This window comes from Sordaria macrospora, chromosome 1 (assembly GCF_033870435.1).
Source record: "Sordaria macrospora chromosome 1, complete sequence".
NCBI classification, from domain to species: domain Eukaryota; kingdom Fungi; phylum Ascomycota; class Sordariomycetes; order Sordariales; family Sordariaceae; genus Sordaria; species Sordaria macrospora.
In genome coordinates, this window is record NC_089371.1 from 7,571,557 (window position 1) to 7,597,662 (window position 26,106).

Here is a 26,106-nt window from a genome sequence, read left to right on the forward strand (position 1 = left end):
GTACTATCGAGAGATCAATCACATACACGGAACCTGCCTCGTCACATCTCGCTTCATTTCAAGATTCCGTCCGGGCACGAGGCACGGGGCACGGGGCGCGGGAAAATGAAAGACGGATGGATTATGAATGGTCTGACTCTTTCCAGAACGCCATGCTTCCCCCTCCAAAAGCAAAAACAAAAGGGAAAAAAAGGAAGGCCCTCTCTCCCTCCCTCCCTCCCTCCCTCGACATTGCCTCAACGCCGACCGAGGGAGCGGATGATCAATCACTTTGAAAGTCATCCGATGCTAGATAGCCGCGCTCTATTTCTGAATCCTGCCGTCGACCAGCTATTGGCTCCTCACACCAACCACAACTCTGCCCTGCCGTCCGTTGTCTTCTTCTCAGCCGTTGCCATTGTTGATGCAGTTCCTAACGTCCTATGAAGTTGTTATTGTCGCTGCTGCTGCTGCTGTGATGCAGCATGCATGAGGTGCACCACCTATAGTTGCTTGCGCCCTGGTTGCGCCTTCCACTTCCCATCCATCCAGTTGAATCCCCGTCCTCTGTGTCCTCTCACTCTCAAGCAGAAATGCACCGTAAATAGTGATGTGGTTGCATCCATCAAAAGTAGGTTAAAGAAAAAGAAGACTTACATACAAGGGATGCCTGCAACAGCCCAGTTTTTGTAGCTATAGGCCCCAAATCACATAACTACATAAAGTGGGTCACAACTGGAGAGGCACCGGACAGCCCCAGCGCCGCCATGGAGGCTCAAAGAGGCTCATCATCTTCCTCGTCAGTCGTCAGGGACCCAGGCTCCCAGGGCAACACCCCTCGATTATCATGACACTGCATTCCCCCTCGCTAGCAAATCACACATTGTATGTTTTTAACTTGCATATGCATCTCAGCACTGTCTTTGCAGTGTAGTGTCGCAATGGTCGAAAAAGGAAAAGAGAGCAAATATCGTGGTGGGTACCTACGCCTGCGCACGAAAACGCCGAGTTCGGGGACCTGGAAGGAAGCTCGGAAGGCAGTGTTGTTTCGAAATGCGAAAACGTCAGTTACTAAAGTGTCAGAGAGAGCGAAAGCGAGATGGATGCAGCGGCTTCTCTATTGATTTCTCGATTTGGACATGTCTGACATCTATAGTTTTCACAAAGTCAAGATACTACATAGGTACAGCAGATAGATATCGCACGGACCTTTCAGCTCCTCAGCCGAGATGGAAGTTGTTGTCTTGAGACAAAATATCCATGTCGCCACGAAAACAAAACCTTCCGTAAGCGGGAACGGGTCCTTCATTCGTAAGTGGTAGACCAGATCTTAAACATTAAGGTCTTACTGTAAGCTACTATAGCCCACGGGAGAATCATAGTACTTGAGCCTCGATCATATCATATTCTTGTGAGTACTATACTACTTAGAAATGGCATTCATTAGGTAGCAGGTTCTCAACATCTCAACATCTCTCAAGGAACACTCAGCCCCGTCTTCTCGGGCATGTCTCACGCTCACGCGCTCTCGGTATATATCGGGCATCGGTGATGGTATCCCACGTCGGACTCCGAATGGCTTCAAAATGACCTACAGAACCACATGCCTAGACGGGGCAAGACGGGATCACGGGCCACCCACGACGGCGGGGACGGAAGTCGCACTAGTCCGCCTGTACGGCTACCTCATAGTAGAGTAGAGCCTGCGGTCGGGTTAGAAACCAATCCCGTCCCCCTTTTTTGGTCGTAGGGCCTATTTTACCCCACTGTTAGGAATTCTCCACGAGCAATTGTGACGGAAAGGGAAGTTGTCGGTTCTGACGATCGACGACGACGACGACCGCAACTGGCTGTATGGCTCGTCCAAGAAAAAACACTACTGCACAGGAGAAAAACGACGGGAGTACCCACTCTTCCATCTTCAACGCGCACGCTGCGCAAGATCCTCATCTTGCAGACTGACAGCACTCGATCGGAGGTTATGTGACCAGGGTTTTTGTGTCATTCAAAAGCAACTAGCCCAAAGGTAAAGGGGGAAGGAAAGCAGCGGTGCCGTGGTGACGACAGACGACGACAGCACGCAGCAGCAGATGAACCGACGAGTCGCCGTCCAAACTACCTAGGTACAGCGACTCGAAACCAGTTCCAGTTTCTGCGCACTTGCGTCCGTCCGCCGCCATTACTCCTCCCGTCTCGCCGTACTATATCCCGGTTCGGTTCAGTGAGTTGTGAGTTCGGCTGGGTTTCCGTACGGTCCAACAGGGCCGGATCGCCCACCACGCACACCCACAGGCCACAGCACCATAGTGTAAATAAGGGGACAAGGATTTGCTTACCAACCGCTTGTTACTCGCTTCCATTTGTTCTCGACTTGGATGCCCTGGCTGCGCTCGGAGTTTTTCGAATACTCGTGCCTACTTCGCGAATCGTTTCTTCATCTTAAGCGAAAAAATGACTAGGACACTAGGCTAAACAGAGTTGGGTAAGCGATCGATGGATGAATGGTTGCTCATCGCCTATCCAGCATCTATTCCAGGAGCCAGGTCCCTAGTTCTCGATAGGAGGAGCTGCTGCTGCTGTGGACGAGTCAGTTTGAGACAAAGACTCGAAAATCGACACCCTGTGTCAGTGAACTGCGGTTAAAAAAAAAAACCATACAGAAAAGAAGCCAAGAGAGGGACCCGCTAAACGGCGACCTGAAATCCGTAGTGTAGGTCGGTTTGTTGACGATATATGGTATGTACCTTGACGGCTGAAAATGAGGAGTCGAATGCGGCGGCATGGATGTAGTCGATAATTTTAAGGTTCAACATCGATCGCTACGTCGGCCACGAGTCCATCCGGGCCGCCGACGACGGCGACTACACTATATGCATCACCACCACCACAGAAAACGCCAGCCAAGGACAAAGCTCCTGACTTTATCACGGTGCGCATAAAAAGAGCAACAAGACCGACAGAGATATAAAACCAATGCTGGTCCTCGGTATTGCACTGGTTCCGGCTCTCTGGGTGTAAACCACCAAGCAGTGCAGTGTGTCAAGACGGCACAAGGCATAAACAATGTTAGAGCGCGGCACGGACGCTGACAGCATGGAGTGAGTGATGGAGGAAGAGGCTTAACAGCTCTTCTTGCGTAACAGCTTTTGAACGCACGCAGCTCTCATCGCCACCGCTCGGCATCACCACATCACAACAAATCCTTTTGAGGATTTGCTGTGAGTGAACGCAGCAGGCCCGGCTGCAAGACTCCGCGCGCATCGGCAGCGTTCGGCGGCTGTTTTGCCAACAGGAGACCGGTATTCCTACATCCTTGAGATGATGGTTGCCGAGTACGCTTTTTTTCAGTCGATTGGAATACCCTTTAAACTCCTCCCAGTTAGACTAGCCCCCATATGCAAGATTCCCGCAAGCTCGCTGTAACCTTCTGGGCACCTAGCGCGCACTGGCAACAGGTAGCAGCCTCGCTTAACTACACGACACCTCGCTTCATTACCTATCTTAGGTATGGCGGCTCGCTTCCATGTATGTATGCTAAGAGGTTTAGGTGCTTGCCAAGGGGTATTCCAATTGACTGAAATTTAGCGGTAGAGTCGGGCGTCAGCGCGCCTTGGTGGTGGTTGCCCTCCAAGACAGTCCCTCTGAACTTGCGATTGCAATGCCAAATTTCATTTGCAGTATATTGTCAACCTTCTCAATCCGGGGAAGCTTTTTGCATTAAATTTGGTCAGAGATTGGTTGAAGAAAAGAAGTTGAGGCGGAAGAGGGATTTGGACAACAGCCCTAACCCTGACCAAACATTGCTTGCAAATCCCCCGAAATCGAAAGGTTGGATGTTGAGTGAAAACGGTCATTGAGCGTGCAATCCTTGGAATGAAGTTACGAAAAATTCCAATATTGCTTTTTACATTCATAACTTTGATCAGGTCCATTCTGGTAGGGTTACCGTTTGATGTGGTTGAGCAGTTGTTGTTGAAATTCCAAAACCGTTACAGAGCTTGCGCGTTACAGGTAAAACGACCGACTCTCAGAGGGACTATGAGAGTTGGTTGGCTGGCGAAGCGAATCTATCTAACCGACGAGTACACTACGCAGGCAGGCTGTATGTAAGTGTACACTACCTATTTAGCGTCAGCGTCTCTGCACCTTTTGAGCTAGAAAAAAAAAAGTTGATGACGGGCGTTTGAGACTTGGCCAAGTTGAGGAGGTCAACAACCAGCCTGGGCTAACGTCTGAAAACCTGACGATGGCCGTCGCGATCGATGGTGTTTTATCGACGACAGCTTGAGAGAGTTGAGGAAAACAAGAAACTGGAGAATTCCTGGCCCAGCTTGCCTATCCTTACACCGATACACTTTAGCGAAGGAGTAAAGAAGACGGGACGCTCTTTAAACGAACGACCACCACTTTACGGTGTACCAATAACCCCTGGAAAGACAGACATGTGAGGCGGCCCAGAGACTTTAAGACATGGCTGCAGGGTCTCCAAAACGGCCAAGGACTCTCAAAGGAGACAGAGTTGAGGTTAGAAAAAGGCGAAAAAGAAGCAGAAAAAGGAGTCGGATTGTTCACAACTTGGTAAACCTTTGCGGTCATGACGGTCTCATGGCTCCCCTAAACTCCACTGTAGAACAGCCCTGCACCACGCATCAGTGGGTAGCCCTGGTAACCCATGACATGTCCCCTATCGAGCGTTCCATTCTCCTATGGAGACCCTGTGGACATTCCCCCTTCACAGAGTCTCTCCTCCTCCCCATCACCGTTGCATCCGGCCTATCCTTGCTTGCGGTTGCATCAGTGCCGGCCAGGCTTTGGTGGGTGAGGAGAGGGGACGCCCTTCAACCATTAATCCATGCCATTGGCGCTCTGCTTGCATGTCTCAGGGACTCCGCTTGCGCGAGCTGTTTATCTTTTTTTTATTTTCTGTTTCGTCGTTGCTCTTTGCAGCTTCGTTCCTTTCGTTGATTCGATTTCCGTGTCTAACCAACCAGTGTCCTGATATGTGATGCAGTGGGCCAGCTTGCTCTGTGTTGCTTAAACTGCTGCTGTCCACTTAATTCCTTGTGTTGCCATAGAGCTGAAGTGTAAGCCGCGAGAATATCAAGTCTTGTCGCCACATACCAGCCGTTGTCAACTCCAAAAAAAAGTGTCAAACCTACACGACCAGGACCTACCCAGGTACTCGAACACCCCCTCTCCTCATCCAGCAACAGGCTGTCCGCCTGCACAGGAGTACAAACACCAAGTAGTGGTCTGCTCCCCGCAGCCACCAAGAGAAAGCTCGAGCGGCAAAGCATTGAGCAGCACACCTTACTGTACTGCCTACTCGGGTCCGACCTCCGATTGCAGGACTCCGGCGCACGGCTCGAACTGCCCAAGACATCCCCCTCATCGAATCCCCGACAACCTACCGATAGCTACCCCCAAACCTTAGTCGACAACTAGGGGTTCGGAAGGAGGAAGAAGGAGCTGCCTTGCTGGCCATGTGGAAGGCTCAACGGTGAAACGTGGTAAAAGAAGGACGAAACTCGGTGTTCCTCAGGATTATCCAAGCAGGCGCAACACCAAAAGTGGAAGATATACGGCTCAGTATTGCGTTTCGGTTACACTTGGCTGTTACCAGATGGCTCGGGAGGAAATCTGATAGCCCATATACCACCATTATCAACCCGATTTTTCCGACTTCTCGACAGCGCCGACCTCACTTTCTCTTTCCGGTCATTCGCCAACCAAAGGTGTTGTGAAGCAAAGTGGTGCAGAAGAGATGCCGAGCATATGGAAGTCGGGCGCAAACGCCGGCCGAGTAAAGGCCGGTAGCAAGTCCATCCGAGGGACAATCTCAGGACCGATACCAATACCGAACGCCCTTGACGATGACAACGAATTCCCCATTCGATCTTTGGGCGCAATCAGGTCCACAAAGACTGAAGACGAGTTTGGCGGTATCCAAAGACCAGGGACTGGTGGAATTGCCAGCCCAATAGCTTCACCAACAGCAATTCAAGCGGTGGAAGGAGGAGCGTTGAAGGAACAGCTCTACGACAATAGGCACCATGATGAAAGTAGCGACAGCGACAGAGAGAGAAGCCCAGGTTCAAGGCAGGGCATCAACTCAGCAACTTTTGAGATTCAGGGGGAGCATGTGGGCGGGGATGGAATTTCTCCAGTGGTCTCCCAAAGAGCAAAAGCGCCATCAGACCCTCCACCACTGTTGCCACCGAACTCTGCCGGTGCTGCATCATCATCTACTGAGAGACAACGGACACCGCAGCGAACCTCCCCGCCGCAGACGTCATCGCCATTGAGAACGACTCCAATGAGGGTTATGACGACACCCTCAACGGGACGGATCACGAACCCCCTTCAGAGCACTGCCCTGCGATACTCGACCATTAGCGATACCCCGAGTGGGCAGACTAACAACAGCAAGGGGCAGCCGCAGAGGAAGCAGTCCACACTGCGCTCGGCACTGGGCAAGTTATTTGGACGAGGAAAGAAGAAGAATGGGTTGGCGGCTGGAGAGCAGAGGAGTCCTCCTAATTCGGAGCGCGAGTCTGTTCTCATGTCTCAGCACAAGAGTGTTAGTATCATCAATCTTTTCTCGCAGCGTTCATGTGGTACTAACAGGCTGTAAAACAGGACCCAAGTGCACTTCATCGGACGATTGAAATGTCGCCCAAGCGATCTGCCTCGCTTCCCATCAGTGAGCTCGACAGGCCGCTGCGCTCGCATTCTATCGGGCCAGATGACATCCGGGCTATCGAAAGTGCCCGGAATTCACTCCAGGCCGATATTGGAGGGAACTCCGGCTCCATCGCAAGGCGGCGCGCTGCAGCGGCAAATGCAAATGAGCGCCGGTTCTTGTTTGTGCCGCGCTTTCCTGAGGCCGAAGTAGGCGCCGGCTTGTCACCACGACCTGCCAGTAGCCACGGTCGCGGAAGCCGACTGTTTGCTGGAGTTCCGCGCGGGGAACATGACGACCCAAGTGAAATTGGGCGCGCCATCACCAGCGATAGTGGCAGCCATGGTATGCGACGCCGATCACGGAGCCTTTCTGGATTGCCGGATATCTTGGGAGCGGGAATTGGTCGGGCGCCGGAGCGCCGTCGCAGCGACGAAATTCGGTACTGGCGTGAGTCCTACAACGCGGGATTCCACTCGCCACTATCATCGGACGCGAACGTCAATGCCGATATTGACAACGACGGTGTAGCAGATCTCAGCGTCCCCGCAAGCCCCGCAGTCGAGAGACCACCGGATACACCTCCGCAGCCGTTCAACTTTGGATCGATATCGAAGCAGATGGTGGGAATGAAGATCACTCAAGCGGTCACCATCGACACCCGTATTGGCACCCTCGAGACACGGACCGGAAAGTTGGAGCGGGTTGTCGACCAGCTTTGTCACGTAGTTCCCGGGTTCAGGGGCCCGCTCAGCGATATTTCGGCGGTCGGAGGAGGGAGAGGTACCGGAGGACCAGGAACCATCAGAACCATTTCTGACGGTCGACCTTCCTTCACATACACTGCTGCCTCGCCGCCGCCCCCTCCGATTTCCCCCGTCCCACCACGTCAAGGACAGCAACCAGTTAATTCCCAGTCCGACATCAGCCACTCCCCACGAGCTAGCAGTGAGCGACAGTCGATGGATTCGGACTCGCATTCGCAGATTTCGTTCGGCGAAGCCCAGACCTTCATCGGTTCTCTCCACCCGCCCTCATCATCAGCCACCCAAGCACAATCCTTAACCACCGCCACCACGCCCACCACGGCCGCGACCCTCAGCCTCCCACCCCACCCAGAGGAGCCGAACGACACAGACCGGGACCGGCCAACTTCCAACTCCACCGTCCGCGGCGTCGCCAGCATGCCTTCCATGCACGAAAACGCCACGACAGCCTCCATCAGCGAGTACTCCTCCACCAACGCCCACAACCCGACCTACTACAACCAGTACCACGCCCTCCTTAGCCAGCTGGACTCGGAGCGGCAGGCCCGCCAGGCGCTCGAGGGGCAGGTCAAGAAGTTGTCGGACCGCTTGAACGCGTTGTCGAGCACCATGTATGCTTTGGTCAGGGATAGCGGGTCGTGGGGGGCACCTGATCCGTCCAGTCCCCGATCAACTATAAGCGGAGGAGGAGGAAGAAGAGGCAGAGGCCATCCGCCATCGCACATCCCGAGTGTTTTCGACTACGATAATGCCGACGATGATCAGCATGGAGAAGACGACGAAGACGACGAGGAGGATATCGACGATAACGTTGATCCAGCTGTGAGACACGGAGGACATCACAGTGTTGGGGTCGTTTCTAAGGCGAAGTTGGCTTTGGTCGCGAAACCTACCTCTAGAGGTAGCGGCGTCGGCGGCAGAGGTGGTCAGGAAGACGACGAGGCGGAAGATTTCCAGACGCCGCGGGAAGAGTTTCAGACGCCGATGACGCCGACACCGCCGGGTTACACTTATGGGGCTTTTAGCCCTGAGGTTGAGAGCGGCGATGACGAGGCCGGCGGGGACTCTGAATCTGATGCCAGGGCGGAGAAGAAGCAGAAGAAGGCGGCGAGGACGCTGAGCTTGAGTCAGTTGACCATGCCCAAGAGGATCTGATGGGATTGAATGGGCCGAGGATGAAAATCTCTGCTACTCCCCGCCCCTTCCCTCGTTCTCTGCTTGTCGTGTCAACGGAGGAAGGTGCGTACGGGCGGGAATAATTTTTTTAGTCTGGCATGAACGAAGAAAGAAGTTCACCAGCAGCAGCAAGATCGTTCCTTCCCCTGGCCAGAGTCTTTTGACGTCACGTACGTTACACCTTCATGACACCGCCGTCTTGGACATTTCAGTTCCGGGTGACTCAGTCACGAAACTCAAAGACGGACTCACTCGGCCGAATCGCCCGGGTACCACGAACCGATTCAAGTCAGTCAGTACGGATTGGCAACAAACAAATACAACACCGCATCATATACATAAATGAGAGATGAGACGAAACCGTATCACCTCCCTACCTACCTCACCTCGCTCACCTACCTATTCACCATCTACCTCTAACCAATGTTACCCTTTCATGTGCCCCTTGAATCGTGGGTTATAATACGGAAGTCTCACGTTATCGTATGTTTTATCTCAAGACGACCAGTTCGTCTCATTCACTTTTTTATCAATTCGAAGCTTCTTCACCTTCACCTTCGCGCGCCCACATCCACCACAGCATGCGCGCAAACATGCATCTGCCTCTCTTCACATACTTCACCCATACTCTCTATTTGTGCTCGATAACTCTACACACTCTAGTTTGTTTCATTGTTGGAGCGGCATAGCCTTGATATTTGATTTTTTAACCTTGTTGTTTACGTGTACGAGTATTGGACACATACATGATGGATAAGGATACCCTTTGTGGTAGTAGTGACGGTATCTAACTAAGTTGGGAGTACTATGCGATTGAACTTTTTGCATATATACGTTCTGGTGTCATTGGGGATTACTTTGATTTTATAAGCGCTTTTTTCGTCCAAACATCTCTTATCGTCGTCCTCTGTTGTAATATCTTTTCCAGTTTTTGGCATTATTTAGCACTTCTAGCATTTATCTCTTGGATGGGTTGGCAAATTTGAATTTGATAACAGCTTTGAACTTGACGTCTCTTCGTTAGTGGACAGTTTGCATGCATACTTGAGTTGAAATCAAGAAGATATGAGTGAACAGAAAGAGGGCAGAAGGCAATGTTAATCAATGGGCATGGTATATCGTACAAGAAACAGCTGCCCTCCTCGAGGCGTATATGTTCGACTTGACCCTGAATAGTCCAACCCAAAACGCCGTTGTATAAACCCGCCCAAGCCAAGCATAACACCTCTGTACTTTGTCGACTCTCTCTCTCCTATTTTCCCCCGTCTTCTCTCAATGTTCTCTTAAGCAGTATCCTCAGGCAACTCATCCACCACTCTTTCTACCAGCTCGATCAGCTCATCGATATCTGGCCTTTCTGCGGGTTCGACCCTCAAGCACCTCCTCACCACATCCCTTATCGGCTCACTGATGTAGTTCTCGTCGTCCTTGTTGGTTGCCGTATTGTCACCTCCAGCACCTCCTCCCGCGCCTGCCTTGCCCTTGCCCTTGGTCTGCCCAGGCCCCTCGTCAGGGAATCTCCAGTCACCGCTCAGCACACAAATGCTCAAGCTGCCACCGGTTTCGTCACTGCGCATCTCAAAGGGCGACTTGCCAACCAGGCAGGCGTAGAGGGTACAGCCGAGCGACCAGATGTCCACCTTGGTGTCGATAACAGTGCCGGTCTTGACATCAAAGAGTTCGGGAGCGCGGTAAGGCATGGTAGAGTGTTCGGCTGCCGTATCCTGGGTGGCTATGGCGAGGGAACGGGATGTGATGGGAAGAGGAGAGACAGCAATGGAGCCGAGGTCCATAAGGATTGGGTCGCGGCCGGAGTCGGAGATCATGATGTTGCCTATAGAAATGAGTTAGTGATGATATGGACAGGCGGAAAGGGGGGCGCTGAAACGTACCAGGCTTGATATCCCTATGCGCATAACTCCTCGTCTCGTTCGCGCCAGGCAAGCGTCCCTCGTCCTCGATCAGCGGTACTTGCTGCTCCGTCTCATCATCCTCATCTGCACCTCCCACCGCTGTCTGCCTGGTCTTTGATTTCCGTTTCCCTGCCCCCGGAACCTCCATTGACTCCCCGCTCGTGTCCCCTCCACCACCTTTGTATTTGTGCATTCCTCTTAGCGCCTTGCACACTCCCAGGAACAGCATCATGAGCCTCTTCTCCGGGAAGCGCGTATGGTTCACCAAGTTCGCGTTGATCATATCCTGCAAGTTGCCGCGCCTGTAATACGGCAACAGAACGTAGACAGTCTTGTCCTGCCCTTCGCCGCCGCGTTCCGTGGCGATGCTGTAGTCGACGTGGTGAATGATTCCTGGCGTGTTGCCGAACAGCTTGTAGGCTTCTACTTCGTGCATGGCTTGGGCGACGGATTCTTGACCGAACGGGCATCGGATCTTTTTGAGGGCGAGCAGTTCGCTTGTGGATGTGTCTTGGACTAGGTAGACGTAGGAGAAGCCGCCCTGAATGAGACGTGTTGTTAGTACAGCTCGAAGCAAGGGGAGAGCAACAGAGATGGGAGGATATGGGAGAGGCATACTTCTCCTAGTAAGCGCAAGATTTTGAAACTCCGGTTATTGATCTTGAGGGTGGGCGAGCCAGGGAAGCAGACCATGCAATTGCCCAGCCAGTATATGAGATCTGAAATTACTTGCGCCATGGTGGGCTATTCGTGGGATCGGGCTAAGGCCGAGTTATTGTGGTGATATGTTGGCGGAATTATGGTCGAGTTTCTCGAATTGCTTTTGCGAGTAGCCACTTGTACGATTCGGCGCTGGTGACGGAGAAAATATGAGGCGTGTTTAGCTTCGCGATGTCATACGCTTGTTTGGTCGCGCTGCGCTCGGGTCTAGTTGTTTGAGATCGAGTGGTGGTGCCCAATTGGCCGTCGACTTGGGAATGGCTTCTTCTCTGTGATGACGACACTAATCGATGTAGGCACCAAGTATTGTGGAGAGGCGATTCTCGGTAGTTGGCTTGTCGTATCGTATGTGTTCCAAGATGTTGCCAAAGTTAAAACGTATGCGAATGTCAGATGCGATTGACGCTCAGGGAAGGTACCTGTCAATCACAAAGCTACCACAGCCATGATTGAAGGTGGCCGGATCACAGCCCGCGATGTCCACTGCCAAGGACCCTGAGCTGATTTGTTGTTAGTAGGGTTCCTTTGGTGCTGCCACAGCCCACCATGATGAGCCTCTGTGAAGCCTCTCAACTTTTTTGAAGACCCAAAACGCATTGGTACAGACCGGAAACAGGTCATTTTGACCCTTGATCATTTTTTTGGGAGTTTGTTACCCAAGATCCCACCGAAATCAAAGCACACCCATGGATCACTGAGGTTGTGCACTAACAAATTCGAGGGTCTTGGTAGGATTGCTCCGACGAAACAGCCAGCTTCAGCGCCACAGCAACTGGTGCCCCCTTGCGTTGACCTTCCGGGGCCCCCGGCCCCGCACTGCCCGGTCCGCAACGCATCCACTCTTCTGGGAACCTCAACGGCCCCGGAACCCCGAAAATTCAAGACAGCACCGTGGCTCTTCTCACTCTGGATTGTTGCAGTCACGATCGCTTCAGTCCGTCAATGTCCTTTTTGCGTGCCCATTGACCTACAGCGTAAAAGTCCGGACAACGATGGCCTCATATGGTCGTTCTTTCTGCAATTACGCGCGTGTACCACAGGGGCAAACCGGGCACTCACCCAGCACTGCAGCCCAAAACGGCTGCTCCTTCCAGTCTGACTGACCTACATGATTGCTCAACATTCCACTCATCTAGGCAGCGGTTGTGGGCATGGCCAGGTACCGCTTTTGCCCTTTGGTCTTTGACGGAATGCTCACGCTTTTTAACCCAGTCAACGTCGATCCAAGTCTACTCATCCACATTCGTTGTTGCTCCGCGCGCTCTTCAAATTTCGACGGTCATTGACAGCGGCTTCCGCTCAGCACGTCATGCTCCCTACCACCGGCTCATCGCTTTTGTCCGCCTTTCCCCGTCAACGATATATCCTCGCCAATCTTATACACTCTGGCTATCTCATAGGGTGCTCTTTCATGAGCAAGAGACGGCTATGGATCATCCCCTGACGATGATTTTATCTGCACCATGTGTGTACGAAGTATTTCTGCGGGTGAGTGGCCATTTGGAGAAGACACAAGCCGGCCAGTACTCAACGGTCGTCATTAAAGTTTTAAACAACTTCGATGTTTGAGCAAGGTAGACTATTTTACCTAACTATATCCCTGAGCTTGTCCGAGGAAGAGACTGATCAAGTCAGCAGGGTGAAGGTTCCAGATGGGCTGCGACACACACGGTAAGCCACCGTGAGTTCTTGTTTGTCGGCGTTATCAAGTGCGACTTATTGTCAACTAGCTGGGTTATAACAACTGGCTCCGAGTGGCATGAGGGCTCTAGGTCACCAACAGCCTGGTGTATATGGCTCGAACGCCATATCATACTTCTACTTCTGAGCTGAAAGACCTGGGTGTAGGTTCCCGTCACTGTCTCAGTCAAAAGTTCCGACGTGCATATCATTCAGCACATCATCGCTGACCTCGATTTTAGAACTATGGCGGTTTATCTCGTCCTGCGAAAGCGAGGCTTGAGCGAATAACCCACTATACCAATTTCACAAGCTGAAGTATCATCAACCTCACTACCTCCGAACCTAAAGCCGTATGCTGAAAGGCCTAGCTAGCAGTAACAAATGGCGGTTTCGTTGCTGTCTAGCTTGATCCTGTCACCCCTAATGACGGCCGCTTGGCTAATGGTCCTTAAGGCCTATAGCCACACACTTGAGCGTGGTTTGCGCAGGCCAGCCGGTATTTACTAAATCCGCGGAATTTGGTAACAGGTTACGTTCCCCATCGTCGCTGAAACCCAGAATGCGAGGTCTCGCTCACACTGCGTAGATTCTGGGCTTATCTTCGCTACTTCCGCAACAAGAACAGGCGACAACGAGCTAAGTCTTTTAAATATAGGCCAACGTTCATTGGAGAAAAACGAGGGAAAAGGAACGTCAGGCTTCCAAGGTTACATCCAGCGAGATAGTCACTGCAGTCTAGATACTGAGGAGTATCCAACGGCAAACGCCAATAAGTCTGGACACCGCAAGCGCCCGTTGACGAGACTCATAATGCGAGCCGACCTGTTGGCAGTCTGCACGGTGCAAATTGGTGTGGCCAAATAGGCGTGTATGCATCTTTCCCAATGTGAATGTTTCAAAACCAAATGATGCATCGGGCAATCTGGATGAGTGAAGAAACTATACGACACTTCGAATCTCACATCATCTTAAACCCCGCCAAGCGTTAGAGGCTGCATATTTTCCTGGACACTTATTTATATCGGCACCTGCTCATTTTTCATATATCGAATGGTGGATCTTGTACACATATCCATCGCCAACCTGACAAAGCCATAATGTCGCAATCTCGACCTCTTCCACCTGATGGCACTCCAAAGCTAGTAAAACAAACCGACATTTCTCCCTCACCCTCCACCGTCCGCGACATCACGGAAGTCATCCATCACAAGCCCGTTGGAGACGCATCGGAACAAGCCCACTCTCTTATTTACCAGACCGACAGCGACCATAAGAGCGACTTCTACGTCGAAGCGCGTAACGTCACTTCTCAGGAAAGGCCAGGACGATGGCACATTCACAGCTGGATTTCCGAAATCGTGGCCATCATAGCGTCTGCAGCAAGCGCCATTGCGATACCGGTCATCCTCGGCATATACCATCACAGTCCTGTTCCGAAATTCCCTTGGGATCTGTCTATCAATGCGATCGTCTCAGTTATTTCTACCATAGCAAAGTCCAGCTTGCTTTATGCCATGTCCGCGGCTTTGGGGCATGACAAATGGGACTAGTACGGTCAAGCTGGAAAAGGCAAGATGCTCAAGGATATGGAAACATTCGACCAAGCCAGTAGAGGGCCACTCGGCGCTGCTAAGATTCTCCTGAGCCCACGTACAGCCCTGTCGCCAAGTTCACTCGGCGCACTCGCTGTTATCCTCTGTCTTCTTGTGGATCCTTTCACCCAGCAGGTCGTGGGTTGGACTGAACGGAAAGTACTGGTTCCATCTGAGGATGTATGGACGCCCAGAGCAGCTGTCCCGTATTTCTGCCCCGGCGGCGTCAATGGAGACGCCGGATGCAAACCAAACGTTGTCGAGGCTCCCAACACCGCTATTTGGACCGATCCCAAAATATACAGCCTTAACGCGTACTTCTCTACAGGGCAGTGTGAATGGGAACCATTCGATACCATCGAGTACTGCGTGACAAACCGGATCATCGAGCCTTCGACTGCAACCTGCGACATATCCTTCAACCAAACCCGTTACAAAGAAATTCGTGAGTTCTGGAACAGTTTTCCAAATGGGGTTTCTCTGGCCAGTTAGGCGTACATCAGCTACTGCAACATGTTCCCCGGAATGTGGAATTATACTGCGCCTGATAGACGGGAGACTTGGGACACTAGCATGGGCTCGTCCAACTTCCCTGACTTTGGCAGGTGGACGGTCTATAATGGATACAGAGGGAAACATGAACAACAAGGGAACAATTCTTCGCCATCCTACCCGGTTTATGTCACCAGATTTCCTATGGATATCATCACCGAAATGGATAATGTTTGTTCGCCACACAATAACAATCCTTGGGATTGGGTTGCGTGTGCGGACATCAACAATGGATCAGACGTAAAGACCCCAACACCACTTTTTCTCATGGCTCATACACGACTTAAGCTGGAGACATCCGAGGAAGGTTCCAACAAATCCTGGATACCAAAGGGCCTGCGGCCGGAACTACAAGAATGGTCTGCCCTATCACTTTGCCAAGTCAAGAGACAGATCAGTGTCGTTAACGGGACACTCCGTTCATCCGCCACCACATCCTCTTATTTAACAGGGCCCAAGTTCTCCATGCTAAAAGACCCAACGGGGGTGAACGTCACCGCAGACTGTTATGCTCCAGAGAACGTTGATCTGACAGGTGAGGCATTAGACGGAGTACTTGCGCCACCTGTGATGTCGGCTGGTCTCGATCACCAATCGTATTACCGCGCGGACCCTTCAACAGGGGCTTTCTGCTTGTTCAACGGAACAGACATTGAAAGATACCAAATATACAATAGACTGGCTCGCGTTTTACGGTACAGCATCCACCGCAACGCCACAGGACATCCGATTGTCGACGGACTCGTTGATGGGAGGTGGGAACGACAGCCTATTCACGGCATGGCGGGCGGAACCAGCTTTGGCCCCGAGTTCTCGGATGTCCCGGTTCGAATTAGCAACCGGACACTCGGCTACGTGATGTCTTCGGTCGGTGCGTCGCTCAACAATCTTACCCTGGCAACAACCACCGAAAGAGCGACAGGCAGCTACGTAGTCCGCGAGCGCATTCTGGTGGCACGCTGGCAGTGGCTGACGGCGCTATTCGCGATCGAGTTTCTCGGAATAGGCTATTTCTTCTTTATTGTCTTCCGACCCCGCGACACGGCCGGGGTATGGAAGGACTCCATCTTCGCTGTTCTGTATCACGGCCTGGACGACGAGTCGAAGGAGACCCACGACGGGAGGTTTGTGAGAGATCTCAGGGGCATGAAAGAGGCGGCTAAAGCCATGGACGTGCGGCTGAACTACATCAGGGACAATAGCCGGATTGCCTTAGTTCACGAGCCGACTACGATCGATACGGAACAGTATAGTGCCGGATCATGGGTCAAGAACGGGTACAACCCGGCTGTATAGACTGTTGGACTGGATAGATGAAAACTCTTGTGTTGCCACATGGCAGCGGCCTTGTTTACTCCTTGATGTCTAGGTATTGGAAAGACACTATGACGCCAGAACTTGCCTGTGCGTTTTGTTCGGGGCATACTGGATCCAGCCAATCCAGTAATGTATGTAATTCGGATGGCTACATAAAGCTTAAAGCTCTGCTTGGGCGAACCGCGGAGGTGGGCTGTTACTGATGGCCTATATTTCTTTGGGTCAGCGGTTGCCTGCATACCTTATTGACGGCTTTGGTTTTCGTCGAAGTGTGTTGTTTTCCCCCAAAATACCCGAGTGTGTGAGAGAAGTGAGAGAAGTGAGAGAAAGCGAGAGAGAGTTTGTGTGTGGGGAAGGAGGGCAGCAGTTAGGTAGTGATAGTTTTAAGGGAAGGTACGACTGAGGAGGGGGTATACCGGTCCAATACTGGGTGGATACCGCAGATTGGTTTGAAGGAACTCTTGAATTTCCCTGCCCAACTTGCTTTCGAAGAGCCATGCTAACAAACAAAGTAGGCTTGCGAGAATGATGGTATTGCGGTAACAGAATGTGAGAACTCCATACTGTGCAGCCTGCCGTCAAGCGTTCCGAAAGGCAGCATGCGAGTTGCCACCATTGTAATGGAGTGTTTGGTATTGAAAAGTCTTGTCTGCAAGGCAAGACACTACCTCGAGCTTGACAAATAGCGACATTCTGGGCCTTCAGGGTTCGGAAGCTGGGTATGAGAAGGCATCTCAAGCTCAAATCTCGATCTTTGTACCCGATGCCGCGCCTAAGGGCAACTCTTCTTCCATGGCTGAGGTGCCTTCCGCACCGGACTCTTCGTACAACTGGTTGCTCCGTGGCTATCAGCACACTCACTCGTTTTTTCTTCCACCTTTTTGTGCTTACCTTGTCCTCAATCAACTTGACTATCAACATGATTGAGGCCAGAAAATTTGTGTTTTCACCAACCATTTACGTAGGAGACAATTGAGATCGAAAGATGGCACAGTCTGGCATCCCATTTTTTTTTTTGGAAAGTTGACAACACGGCTACCACCTCAGATTCCACCACTGCCGTTCTCTTTCACCCATACTACCACAGAAGAGTTCATCGACCTCAAACAGACTGGTGTTGACGAGTCCAAAGACAACCCGACTCAGCCATCTATCCGCCAGTTGTCAGTAACCGACACCCATGACAAGGACCACCTTTTCCTTCTCCAGGAGGAGGGCAGCGCCAGTCGTGGTGATGGTGGCGGTCTTTCAGATCCCAATCCAAGCCCACGAAGTCTCTAAGATTCGTGAACACTGGCAGATCGATGGCTGGCTCTCCGAGATTGTAGCCGTGATCGTGTCGTTGCCAGCGCCGTCATCATTCCCGCCGTCCTTGGAATCTACAACCACAAGGTGGTCCCGAGACTACCTTGGGACGTCTCTCTTAACGCTGTCGTTTCCATCCTTTCGACCGTATCCAAATCCAGCTTACTATACGCTATTTGCGCTGCCTTGGGTCAGGATAAGTGGGATTGGTATGATGATGCTGGTGACCATGATAATGGCCACGACCGATCAGACCCACAAAAATAAGCATTGTACCGAGAGGAGGCGGAGGAGGAGTGCAGCAACACGAGCAACAATAATCGTTGGCGGCGTAGCATGAGAACAACGAAGAACAAAAAGAGGAGGTGGCTCAAGGAAATGGGAACGTTGGACCAGGCAAGCAGAGGGCCCTTGGGTGCTGTGAAGATCTTGATCAATCGCCGCACGGTCTTCTCGCCAGCGTCGCTGGCCGCACTTGTCATCATCCTTTTGCTGGTTGTTGACCCTTTCACGTAGCAATCTGTCAGCTTTCGAGAACGGCAAAGAAAGGTGGCCTCTGACGAGGTTTGGGCAGCTCAGCCACGCGCTCCTCTCTTTTGCGTCTTTCTTTTCGGAGAGTACCCCCACAATTCAGAGTGCTACAGAGCCTTCGGGGAGGCCATATACGCGGCTATTTTGATTGAACCCGAGACTTATAAACCCGCAACTGCACATACGCATTATCCTAGCGGAAACTGCCAGTAGGAACCATTCTCTACGGTTGAGTATTGCTTCGACAACCAGGTGATCGAGGCTCCAACGAATTACTGTCACCTGCCATCCTTCAATCAATCCGAGTTTGACGAAATTTTAAGCCAGTATAACAACTCGGACCCGGATAACCGAATCATGCGAGGCACAATGCGATACTGCCATGGCCTGTTTGAACCTCTTTTAATATACGACGCCGCTATCGATGGATGTGAAGATCTATATATTTTCGACCTGAATACTAATAAATGGCGTGAGGTTTTGGATTGGGATGTCAAGGGAAAATGATTAGATCGATATGACTCAGCATGTGTAGCCGGTGACATTTGGTCAGAATACTCTGTTTGGGCCAGATTAAACCATTCCGGCCTGAAACATAATATCCCGCCGCGCATATTAACCACGTTCCCGACAGAGGTTATCACCAGTATAATAACGAAATTGGCCACCGGTTTAGTCCATAACAACATGGCATACATACATTCGTTTGATTCGTTCGTAGTCATGTTTCATACTTGATTTGATGTGGTACCAGAGGTCTATCACTACGGGTTCGACGGGGTTACCAAAGGCGATCAACCGCCCGTTGACTTACGGCCTAATATTACGGATTGGTCAACACTATCTCTTTGCCTGGTTGACAGGACAATAAGTGTTGTGAATGGCACAGCTGCTTCTTCTATTACGTCGTCAAAATATCTCCGCCAACCGTATGACATGGAAACTCTTCAGGCACTTGACTTGTGTTGTGCTCCGGAAGATCAGATAGAACCCTCCGCAATCATTTTCTCACTTTTAGAACTATATCTGGCTTCTTTCCTCCAGAATCCAATGGGAACCGAAGCTACGGAATAGATTACTCAACAGGAAGCTTTTGCTTACACAACGCTACATTATTGGAAGTTCTTGCACAAGTCGACGACTACCTCTCACATGTGCATTGCGTGTTGAAGACAACAGACGCAGACGGCCAGGATGGCGTGGATCTTTTTGATTTGGGGTGGCAGAGGGCGGACCTAGCCAAAGGTGCCCCTCTATACATTGAAGAACTTGAACAGCTTCTCGCAATTCGAATATCCCGTCTGACGCTGCCCACCGTCATCACATCAATTACGGCAGCACTCAACAACATGAACTATGCTGCAACTAACGAGAGGGTCACGGGAAGTTATATTGTGCGCGAGATCATCTTGGTACCGCGCTGGGAATGGCTTACGGTCCTCTTTGGCATCGAGTTACTGGGCATGGGGTATTCGCTCTATATCATCTTTAGACCCAGAACCACAGCCGGAGTCTAGAAAGATTCCACCTTTGCGGTCTTATACCACGGATTGGATGACGGAGCCAGGAGCACCATCGCATATGTGAAGAACCTGGAGGAAATGAAGAAGGCGACGGAGGACATGGAAGTCCGTCTCAATCGTGTTAGGGAGGACGATCGCGTTGTCCTGGTTCGGCACTAGTAGTCGGTCGTCTAGTCTTCACAAAGCTCATTTTGTCTTCCCTTTCGGAGAAACTCTTGTCAGAAGCTAAATTTGAAAACGAGAAGATAAGAAACACGAATGAACGGAAAAAGTAAGACCAAGAAATTAAGAGTAATAGAGAAAACCTCCATGTTTTGTCACTTCTCCTGATCCCCTTGCAGAGTGTCCAGTCTCCATCTTCATCTCCGAGATAGGCACCTACAAGTGTTCCAGTTAGCTCTTGTACTCACTCCATCGTGTAGTGATTGAAGATACTGGTACCGGCGCCTAGATCGTAGACATTGACTCGCCAAGGAAAGGACCAGCCAGCCAGAGCATTGATATCCAATGAAGAAGACATGTATTGCAACCTTCTCATAGGTACCTTCTCCGACACTACAGGTATCTCGAACAACAAGGACTTTGAAAAAGAGGAACTGAGAGTTGGCGGGGTGTGAAAGAGCGGAGTGGACCAATAGATACCAACTGCCTATCTACCTATAAGACTTCTCAGAGACTTTGACACTTGTTAGAGACGTCTCAGCCACTTTCCAAAGTCATTCTAACGTATCACCATGTTGCCTCGCCCCTTTTTAACCATATGTATATATACACACCTGCTCATACCAACAGGGTTATATCGCTTAATCGCCCTGGCAGGTATAATCTTTTCACAACCAGCACGCACGAGACAGTCAGTCAGCGAGTAAAGCTAGGATCACGAACAACCTACCTCGAGACAAAATACCAGTCATACCACCAAGAAAAAGAAAGAAGACTTGGACCTTTCGAATTTGAACCTTTAAAGGTTGAACCTGTGTACTCACGACAACCAACGAAACATACAGGTAAATAAGGAACACAGATCTTCCAAAACATCGTCGGTAACGATATACTAAACTACAATCAACAGACACTCTCCCCCGTCCACTAACTTACTACCTCTGACTTCCGAGCCCTGCTCTCCTACCTATACCCAGCTCGCACGCCAATACCAGCCAGCGACTAATCCGACCAAGTGATCTTCGTACTTTATCTCTTCCTACTATATATCCGTTGATCCATTATCATGCCCTTTCCATGCACTATCTAAGCCTGCTATCCTGCCTTAACCCTGACACATCCTTTCCCTTTTGCCAGATTCCATGCTGGGTTGGTTCGCTACTAACAGACGGGTAAATTAAAAACCCAAAATTTTGTGTTGCGTGATGGGCATTTTGCATGTATCTTTCTAACTTTGTCGAAACTGATTGAGTGTGGTGAGGACAGATGATGGTTGTTGTAAATAACGATAGAGATCCGATCCACTGGGGCAAAGGAACTAAGAGTACAGGTACAGACAGAGTCCACAGTGTGCAGTAACCTTGAGGAGGATGGAGGATGGCAATGGTAGGTAAAATAGGTAGATACTAGATAAGTTAAATGGGGTCCAAATCCATCGCTACACCCTCTCACACCTCTCACTCCTCTTCCACCCTGTCTTCGTCGGCGTCGTCGTCGTCGTCGTCGTCGCGGCCGGCGGCATCTTCACCCCCATCGTCATCGTCATCTTCTTATCATCAACAATAGCCTTGCTTAACCCAAAAGTCCCCTAAAACTCGTCTTCAAAGGGGCAATCAACGCTATCGTGACCGTCACGCTCGCACAAGGCACACCACTTGGACGCATCCACGATTCCGCTCTCCTTGCCGGCTACTGGACCCGACTCCATTAGGTTGGGGAGTGGGGATGCTGCCTTGGCAACAGTGACAGACGGTACGATAGGAGCCGTCGTGGGGATAGGCTCCAAGGGAGTAGTAGAACGGGAAGCAACGGGCTCAGCCAAGGCAAGCTGAGGTGTCAGGGGCTGGGTGGTCCTGGCCCTGTTAGGGGAAAGGGGCGCTGGCTTGATGACATCGTCGTCGTCCTTGGCGGAGATGGCTATGGAGCCCATGGCGCTGACGATCTCTTCCTTGTCCTCATCCTCAACGTCCTCATCATCGTCGAGTTCGGAGGCAAGAGACTGCGACTTGTTGCTCTGCGGCTGCTTCTGGCTGGCGTTCTCGGCCTCGTTGGTAGAGCCAAACATGTTGGTGCAGGTAAGGATATCGTGACCAGACGTGTCACAGAGCTCGCACCAGAGAGTGCTGTTGTCGGTTGCGGTGCTATAGGAGTCACTTTCGGGCATCGCCTCGAGGGTTGATCCCCGACTCCTGAGAGTCTTGTCAGGACCCTGGGAGGCAGGCACCACAGTGCTTCGCGAATCACGCTGCGAGTTATGTTCCTTGCTGCTGCCCACCGTCATGGTGCTAGAACGATGGTTCGACTCGGTTGCAGCGTTACCTCTTCGCAGCATTTCAATTTCACGCTCGAGCTCCTCCTCGCGGCTGGCCTTGCTGTCGAGCATGGCGCGAAGCTCGGCAACCTCCCGTTCAAGCTTTTCACGAGCGAGACGATCCTCAATGGACTCGCCAGTCTTGGCAATTGGCGTCATGGCATCATCATCGTCATCGGGAGCAGAATCTCTGCTGAGCGAGTGAATGATGGCCTTTAGGCCTCTGATCTCATCCTCCTTCTGTTCCAGTTCCTTAGTAAGAGGAACACCGTTCGGGGAGCCGCTTGCGCCGTTGATAGCGGCCTGCGCCTTCTCCCTTTCCCGGCGAAGCTCGGTGCGCGTCCTTTCTACCTCTCCACGGAGAAATTCAACCTCGCCGCGGGCCTCGGCCTCCCCTCTACGGGCATCTTCGAGGCCCTCCTCCAACTCCTGAACCAACTCTTCCAGTTGCTTAAGCTGTATAGCAACGGCATCCACATCTTCGGTTCGTTCCCTCAGCTCCTGAATCTCCTGCATGAGTTCCTCGATCTTCTTCTCGTAGATCCTTTCGGTCTCTGAGCTCGCCAGCTCCAGGGTATCAATAGTGCTCCGGAAGTCGGCCCGGTGTGCGTCAAACTCGGCAGTCAGCAGGGCAATCTTGTCGTTCTTTTCTTGCAGTAATGCTCGAAGCTGAGCAACGTCCTTGTCTTCGAACTCTTCGTGTCGTGATCGATCGCGCAACGAGCCTTCCGAGCTCTCGATGAGAGCCTGAAGCTCGGTAAGACTGCTTTCCATCTCGACCAGTGTTGCTGCCTGGTCCCTCAGCTGCCTCTCACGGTCTTCAAGCTGAGTTCTGAGTTTCTCTAGCTCCTCCTCGTGGGCATTACTGCCAAGGCGCGAGGCCGCCCGCGATGGGGCGCGGAACCTCATTCCTGGTATAGACCCGGCAGTGGCGCCTCCGTTATTGTATCCGCTCATGGAAGCGGCATCATCGTCGTCATAGTTTGGCTGGTGGGCGTTGCCGAGGGAGGAGATACTACGAGGTCCGACACTACCTTTCCTCGTATGGGAGGGCAATCGCTTGCCCGTATCTCCAGGCACTCCGCGAACGCTCTGAGAAAACTTATTAGGCTGTGGGCTAGGGAATCGTCCAGGAGGGCCTGGTGTGGCAAGTGAAGGGCGCGATCCGGGTGTCATCTGCAGCCGCCTCATGGGCGACTCCGGACGAACAGCACCGGGCCCAACAGACTGGCTGAACTTTCGTAGAGAGGGGGTAGCTGGCGCACGGCCTCCGAGCTTCAAGGCGGGTCCCGGTGGGACAGGATCGGTGGGCGTGCGAGGGAGGGAGCCACTGCCGGCATCGCGCTTGATGGCTTTGGATAGGGGGAGGAAAATACCAGCCCCGGGCAGGCTGGTGTTGAAGTAGGAGACACTGGCAAGGTTTTGCGCATTAGCTCGAGTTCAGGCCCCTTTCAAAAACGAGTACGTTATATAAGCTTACCCATCGACATCACCGCTGTTCTTTCCGCGAGAGGCGAACTCGCGGTGAAGTTCGACTCCGGCAAATATACCCTTTCGCCCGTCGACAGAACCGATGAAACGAACGGTACCGGTCATGTTGCCGGGGACGTCGACGATGTCACCAATAGTGATCTCATCGCCGGTGGTCATGGTACCGGGGTTGATGGTAAGAGGCATCGTGTCGTTGTCGGTGGTGTTTAATACAGAATGAAGAGCGTAGGCTTCGGTATCATCGGGGATGGTGGCCAGAGAGTTTTGGGTGAGGGCGGCGTAGGAAGCCTTGCGCGACAGCGCCGGCGGGACAAGGCGCGATGACAGAGACGGAGGCTGTTGGGACTGGGACTGCGCCTGGGACGAGTAGAGCTGGTTGAGGTTCGGGGTTGATGCTGTAGCTATGCCGCTGAGGCCTCGGCCGGTGCGTGCTGGTCTCGAGAGTCCGAGTCTAGGTTTGGGAGTGGTGGTGTAGGTGGTGGAAGTTGCGGTGGTGGTGGTGGTGGAGGTCATCGTGATCTTGGGACCGGCTTTGTGGCGGCCACCGACCTGCAAAGGCGGTCGAAGTCTTGCCTGTCTGCTAGACTAGGGGTAGGGGGTAGACTAGCAGGACTAGTTGGACTAGTAGATGTGCCGAAAGAACAAGGCCAGTCACCAGCGTGCTTCTGGCGGCGGGAGAGGTGAACAAGGTTCAGGTCAGAAAGTGAGAGTCTTGTTTACACACCCCACCTGAGCCCACCTCTTCGGAGCTGCTGAGCGATCGCCCCTGACCGGTCCTTCTGTGCACCTGCTTGATGCTTCTGGTGTACTGGAAGGAATGCACGGGAGTGGCCCGCTAAACAGCGCCTGCCTTGCCTGTGTGACCCGCGTCTGCGGTACCCGCGTCCACTAAAAAGTAGCGGGATGGAGCCTCTCGTCCAGGGGTTGAGTTGCGACTTGCCGTGTGTGCGGACAGGGAATCCCACCTCGGTGACTGCGGCGTCTGTTTGAGAGACGGTGAGATGCTAGAGCGGGACGGGGGAGTTGGGAGCGTGCAAGTTTTGTTTTAGACCGAGACAATGTGTGAACCACCTGTGTAGTAGCGTATCCGACTTTTAGGTTCCGTATCCTTCTTTTATTCTTTCCAGCACCAGCTCAATATGAAAGGCCCTCTCGGTCATGAATCTGTTTTGGTCAATGCGCCGGGCCTCCTCCCATGCGTTGACGTCGCTTTTGGGTGATGATAGGTTGTTCCTGGACTCCTTGGAAGAAGGCGGTAGAGGGAGAAAGGGTGTCTTCCCCCCACCATGGGCAAGAGGGTTTAATTTACGGATCTGCGGGGGAGGGACAGACTTCCTATGCTTCTCTTCAAAGACTTGTCAGCCGTCAACCCGAAAAACGCTCATTTTAAATCGAGATTTGACTCAGGATAGGATGGGTATGGCCCCGCGGCTAGTAGCGAGAAGCCCCGACCTGGAAAGGGGGTGAGAGCTGATGTGGATGGCATGGCACAGGCACACGTACCGTTCGTGACTTGTGAATTGAACCACTCGTTAATGGAACAAGAAAGAAGCACCCGATGTTGAATTGTTGTTGTTGATACGATCAGTCACACACCTAGAATGCGATGACGCCCGCCGTTTATTTCAAATGACCGATGAGAAAGAGAAGGAAACAGGGAGAATATTGGGCGCAAAGGGTAACTGAGCGAAAAGAGATGGAAAAAGAAGGATAACAACTATTCAGTATCATGGGCCTCCTTCCCATTATCAAGTGTTCCCTACCAGTCCAACAACCAAGGACCCTGCACAGCAAAATGGAACCGAACATAACAAGGAAGAAGCAACACCACAACAGTCAACACCGCCATGGCCAAAGTTGGCGAGAATGATCCTCAAACATCGTGTCATTGCAGCTGCAAGAGCAAACAAGTATGTACGTGCTAACGTACTGTCCCGATGCTCCTTTTTCGCTTTATCAGCGGAACTGCTGCATCTCATCTAACCATGCAAACGGACACGACAGCGTTCGTTGAGGTTGACGGCAGGTCGCCGGTGAGGGCGTCATTGTCACTGTCGCTGTAACCTCCTTAAGGCTAGCTCTTCCTGCAAGAGCGGATAGTGCCTGGGAAGAAACAGCCCCAGGGGTAATGTTCTTTCAGCCCATCCGATCCGTTCGCTAAATGTAAACAAAGCCATTCGTTGTTCTCATAGAGGCAATGCCCATTCATCCTCCATTGGAATTCATGACATGTTGTCTCTCAAGGCGATGGGGATAGGTATGCATCGTGGCATCCCCCCTTTTCCATTACTGGCGAGAGAGCAGTTGCCATTGGGCATCTCTGGTAACCCTCTCGGCTTACAGCTACCCAACGAATGCCTTCAGATTCTGTGGTTTAATTACATCCTGGCTGAAGATCGGCA

The 26,106-nt window shown here is 51.9% G+C and overlaps 6 protein-coding genes across 6 annotated transcripts; 4 read left to right on the forward strand and 2 right to left on the reverse strand.

The window, feature by feature from the left end:
* Positions 1 to 5,028: 5,028 nt before the first annotated feature.
* Positions 5,029 to 9,569, forward strand: SMAC4_00345 (uncharacterized protein). The gene is made up of 2 exons (XM_066089412.1): positions 5,029 to 6,559; positions 6,619 to 9,569. Exons 1-2 carry the CDS (start codon positions 5,744 to 5,746, stop codon positions 8,581 to 8,583), a joined length of 2,781 nt encoding a protein of 926 aa, XP_065945849.1. The 5' UTR covers positions 5,029 to 5,743; the 3' UTR covers positions 8,584 to 9,569.
* A 10-nt stretch (positions 9,570 to 9,579) lies between these two features.
* SMAC4_00346 (uncharacterized protein) lies at positions 9,580 to 11,802 on the reverse strand. The gene is made up of 3 exons (XM_003351753.2): positions 11,136 to 11,802; positions 10,497 to 11,058; positions 9,580 to 10,438 (listed from the first exon to the last, which is right to left on the reverse strand). Exons 1-3 carry the CDS (start codon positions 11,253 to 11,255, stop codon positions 9,888 to 9,890), a joined length of 1,233 nt encoding a protein of 410 aa, XP_003351801.1. The 5' UTR covers positions 11,256 to 11,802; the 3' UTR covers positions 9,580 to 9,887.
* Positions 11,803 to 12,124: 322 nt separating this feature from the next.
* Positions 12,125 to 13,708, forward strand: SMAC4_12711 (uncharacterized protein). Its single transcript, XM_066091079.1, has 5 exons — positions 12,125 to 12,396; positions 12,450 to 12,725; positions 12,784 to 12,811; positions 12,873 to 13,081; positions 13,160 to 13,708. Exons 1-3 carry the CDS (start codon positions 12,346 to 12,348, stop codon positions 12,787 to 12,789), a joined length of 333 nt encoding a protein of 110 aa, XP_065945850.1. The 5' UTR covers positions 12,125 to 12,345; the 3' UTR covers positions 12,790 to 12,811; positions 12,873 to 13,081; positions 13,160 to 13,708.
* A 309-nt stretch (positions 13,709 to 14,017) lies between these two features.
* Positions 14,018 to 14,470, forward strand: SMAC4_00347 (uncharacterized protein; the record flags this gene model as incomplete). The annotated part of the gene is made up of 1 exon (XM_003351754.1): positions 14,018 to 14,470. The coding sequence occupies one exon, from the start codon at positions 14,018 to 14,020 to the stop codon at positions 14,468 to 14,470; it is 453 nt and encodes a 150-aa protein (XP_003351802.1).
* A 555-nt stretch (positions 14,471 to 15,025) lies between these two features.
* SMAC4_00348 (uncharacterized protein) lies at positions 15,026 to 17,263 on the forward strand (the record flags this gene model as incomplete). The annotated part of the gene is made up of 1 exon (XM_003351755.2): positions 15,026 to 17,263. One exon carries the CDS (start codon positions 15,026 to 15,028, stop codon positions 16,358 to 16,360), a length of 1,335 nt encoding a protein of 444 aa, XP_003351803.2. The 3' UTR covers positions 16,361 to 17,263.
* Positions 17,264 to 21,200: 3,937 nt separating this feature from the next.
* Positions 21,201 to 24,217, reverse strand: SMAC4_00349 (uncharacterized protein; the record flags this gene model as incomplete). The annotated part of the gene is made up of 2 exons (XM_003351756.3): positions 21,201 to 23,624; positions 23,694 to 24,217. 2 exons carry the CDS (start codon positions 24,215 to 24,217, stop codon positions 21,491 to 21,493), a joined length of 2,658 nt encoding a protein of 885 aa, XP_003351804.3. The 3' UTR covers positions 21,201 to 21,490.
* Positions 24,218 to 26,106: the final 1,889 nt, after the last annotated feature.

Bases quoted from the DNA above. Each gene is read 5' to 3' on its own strand.
- SMAC4_00345 (XM_066089412.1), top strand. From the start codon at position 5,744: ATGCCGAGCATATGGAAGTCGGGCGCAAACGCCGGCCGAGTAAAGGCC. The intron at 6,560-6,618 runs GTTAGTATCATC...GCTGTAAAACAG, and splicing joins TCATGTCTCAGCACAAGAGT to GACCCAAGTGCACTTCATCG.
- SMAC4_00346 (XM_003351753.2), bottom strand. From the start codon at position 11,255: ATGGCGCAAGTAATTTCAGATCTCATATACTGGCTGGGCAATTGCATG. The intron at 11,059-11,135 runs GTATGCCTCTCC...CGTCTCATTCAG, and splicing joins TCTTGCGCTTACTAGGAGAA to GGCGGCTTCTCCTACGTCTA. The intron at 10,439-10,496 runs GTACGTTTCAGC...TCATTTCTATAG, and splicing joins GCATAGGGATATCAAGCCTG to GCAACATCATGATCTCCGAC.
- SMAC4_12711 (XM_066091079.1), top strand. From the start codon at position 12,346: ATGATTGCTCAACATTCCACTCATCTAGGCAGCGGTTGTGGGCATGGC. The intron at 12,397-12,449 runs GTACCGCTTTTG...TTTTTAACCCAG, and splicing joins GCGGTTGTGGGCATGGCCAG to TCAACGTCGATCCAAGTCTA.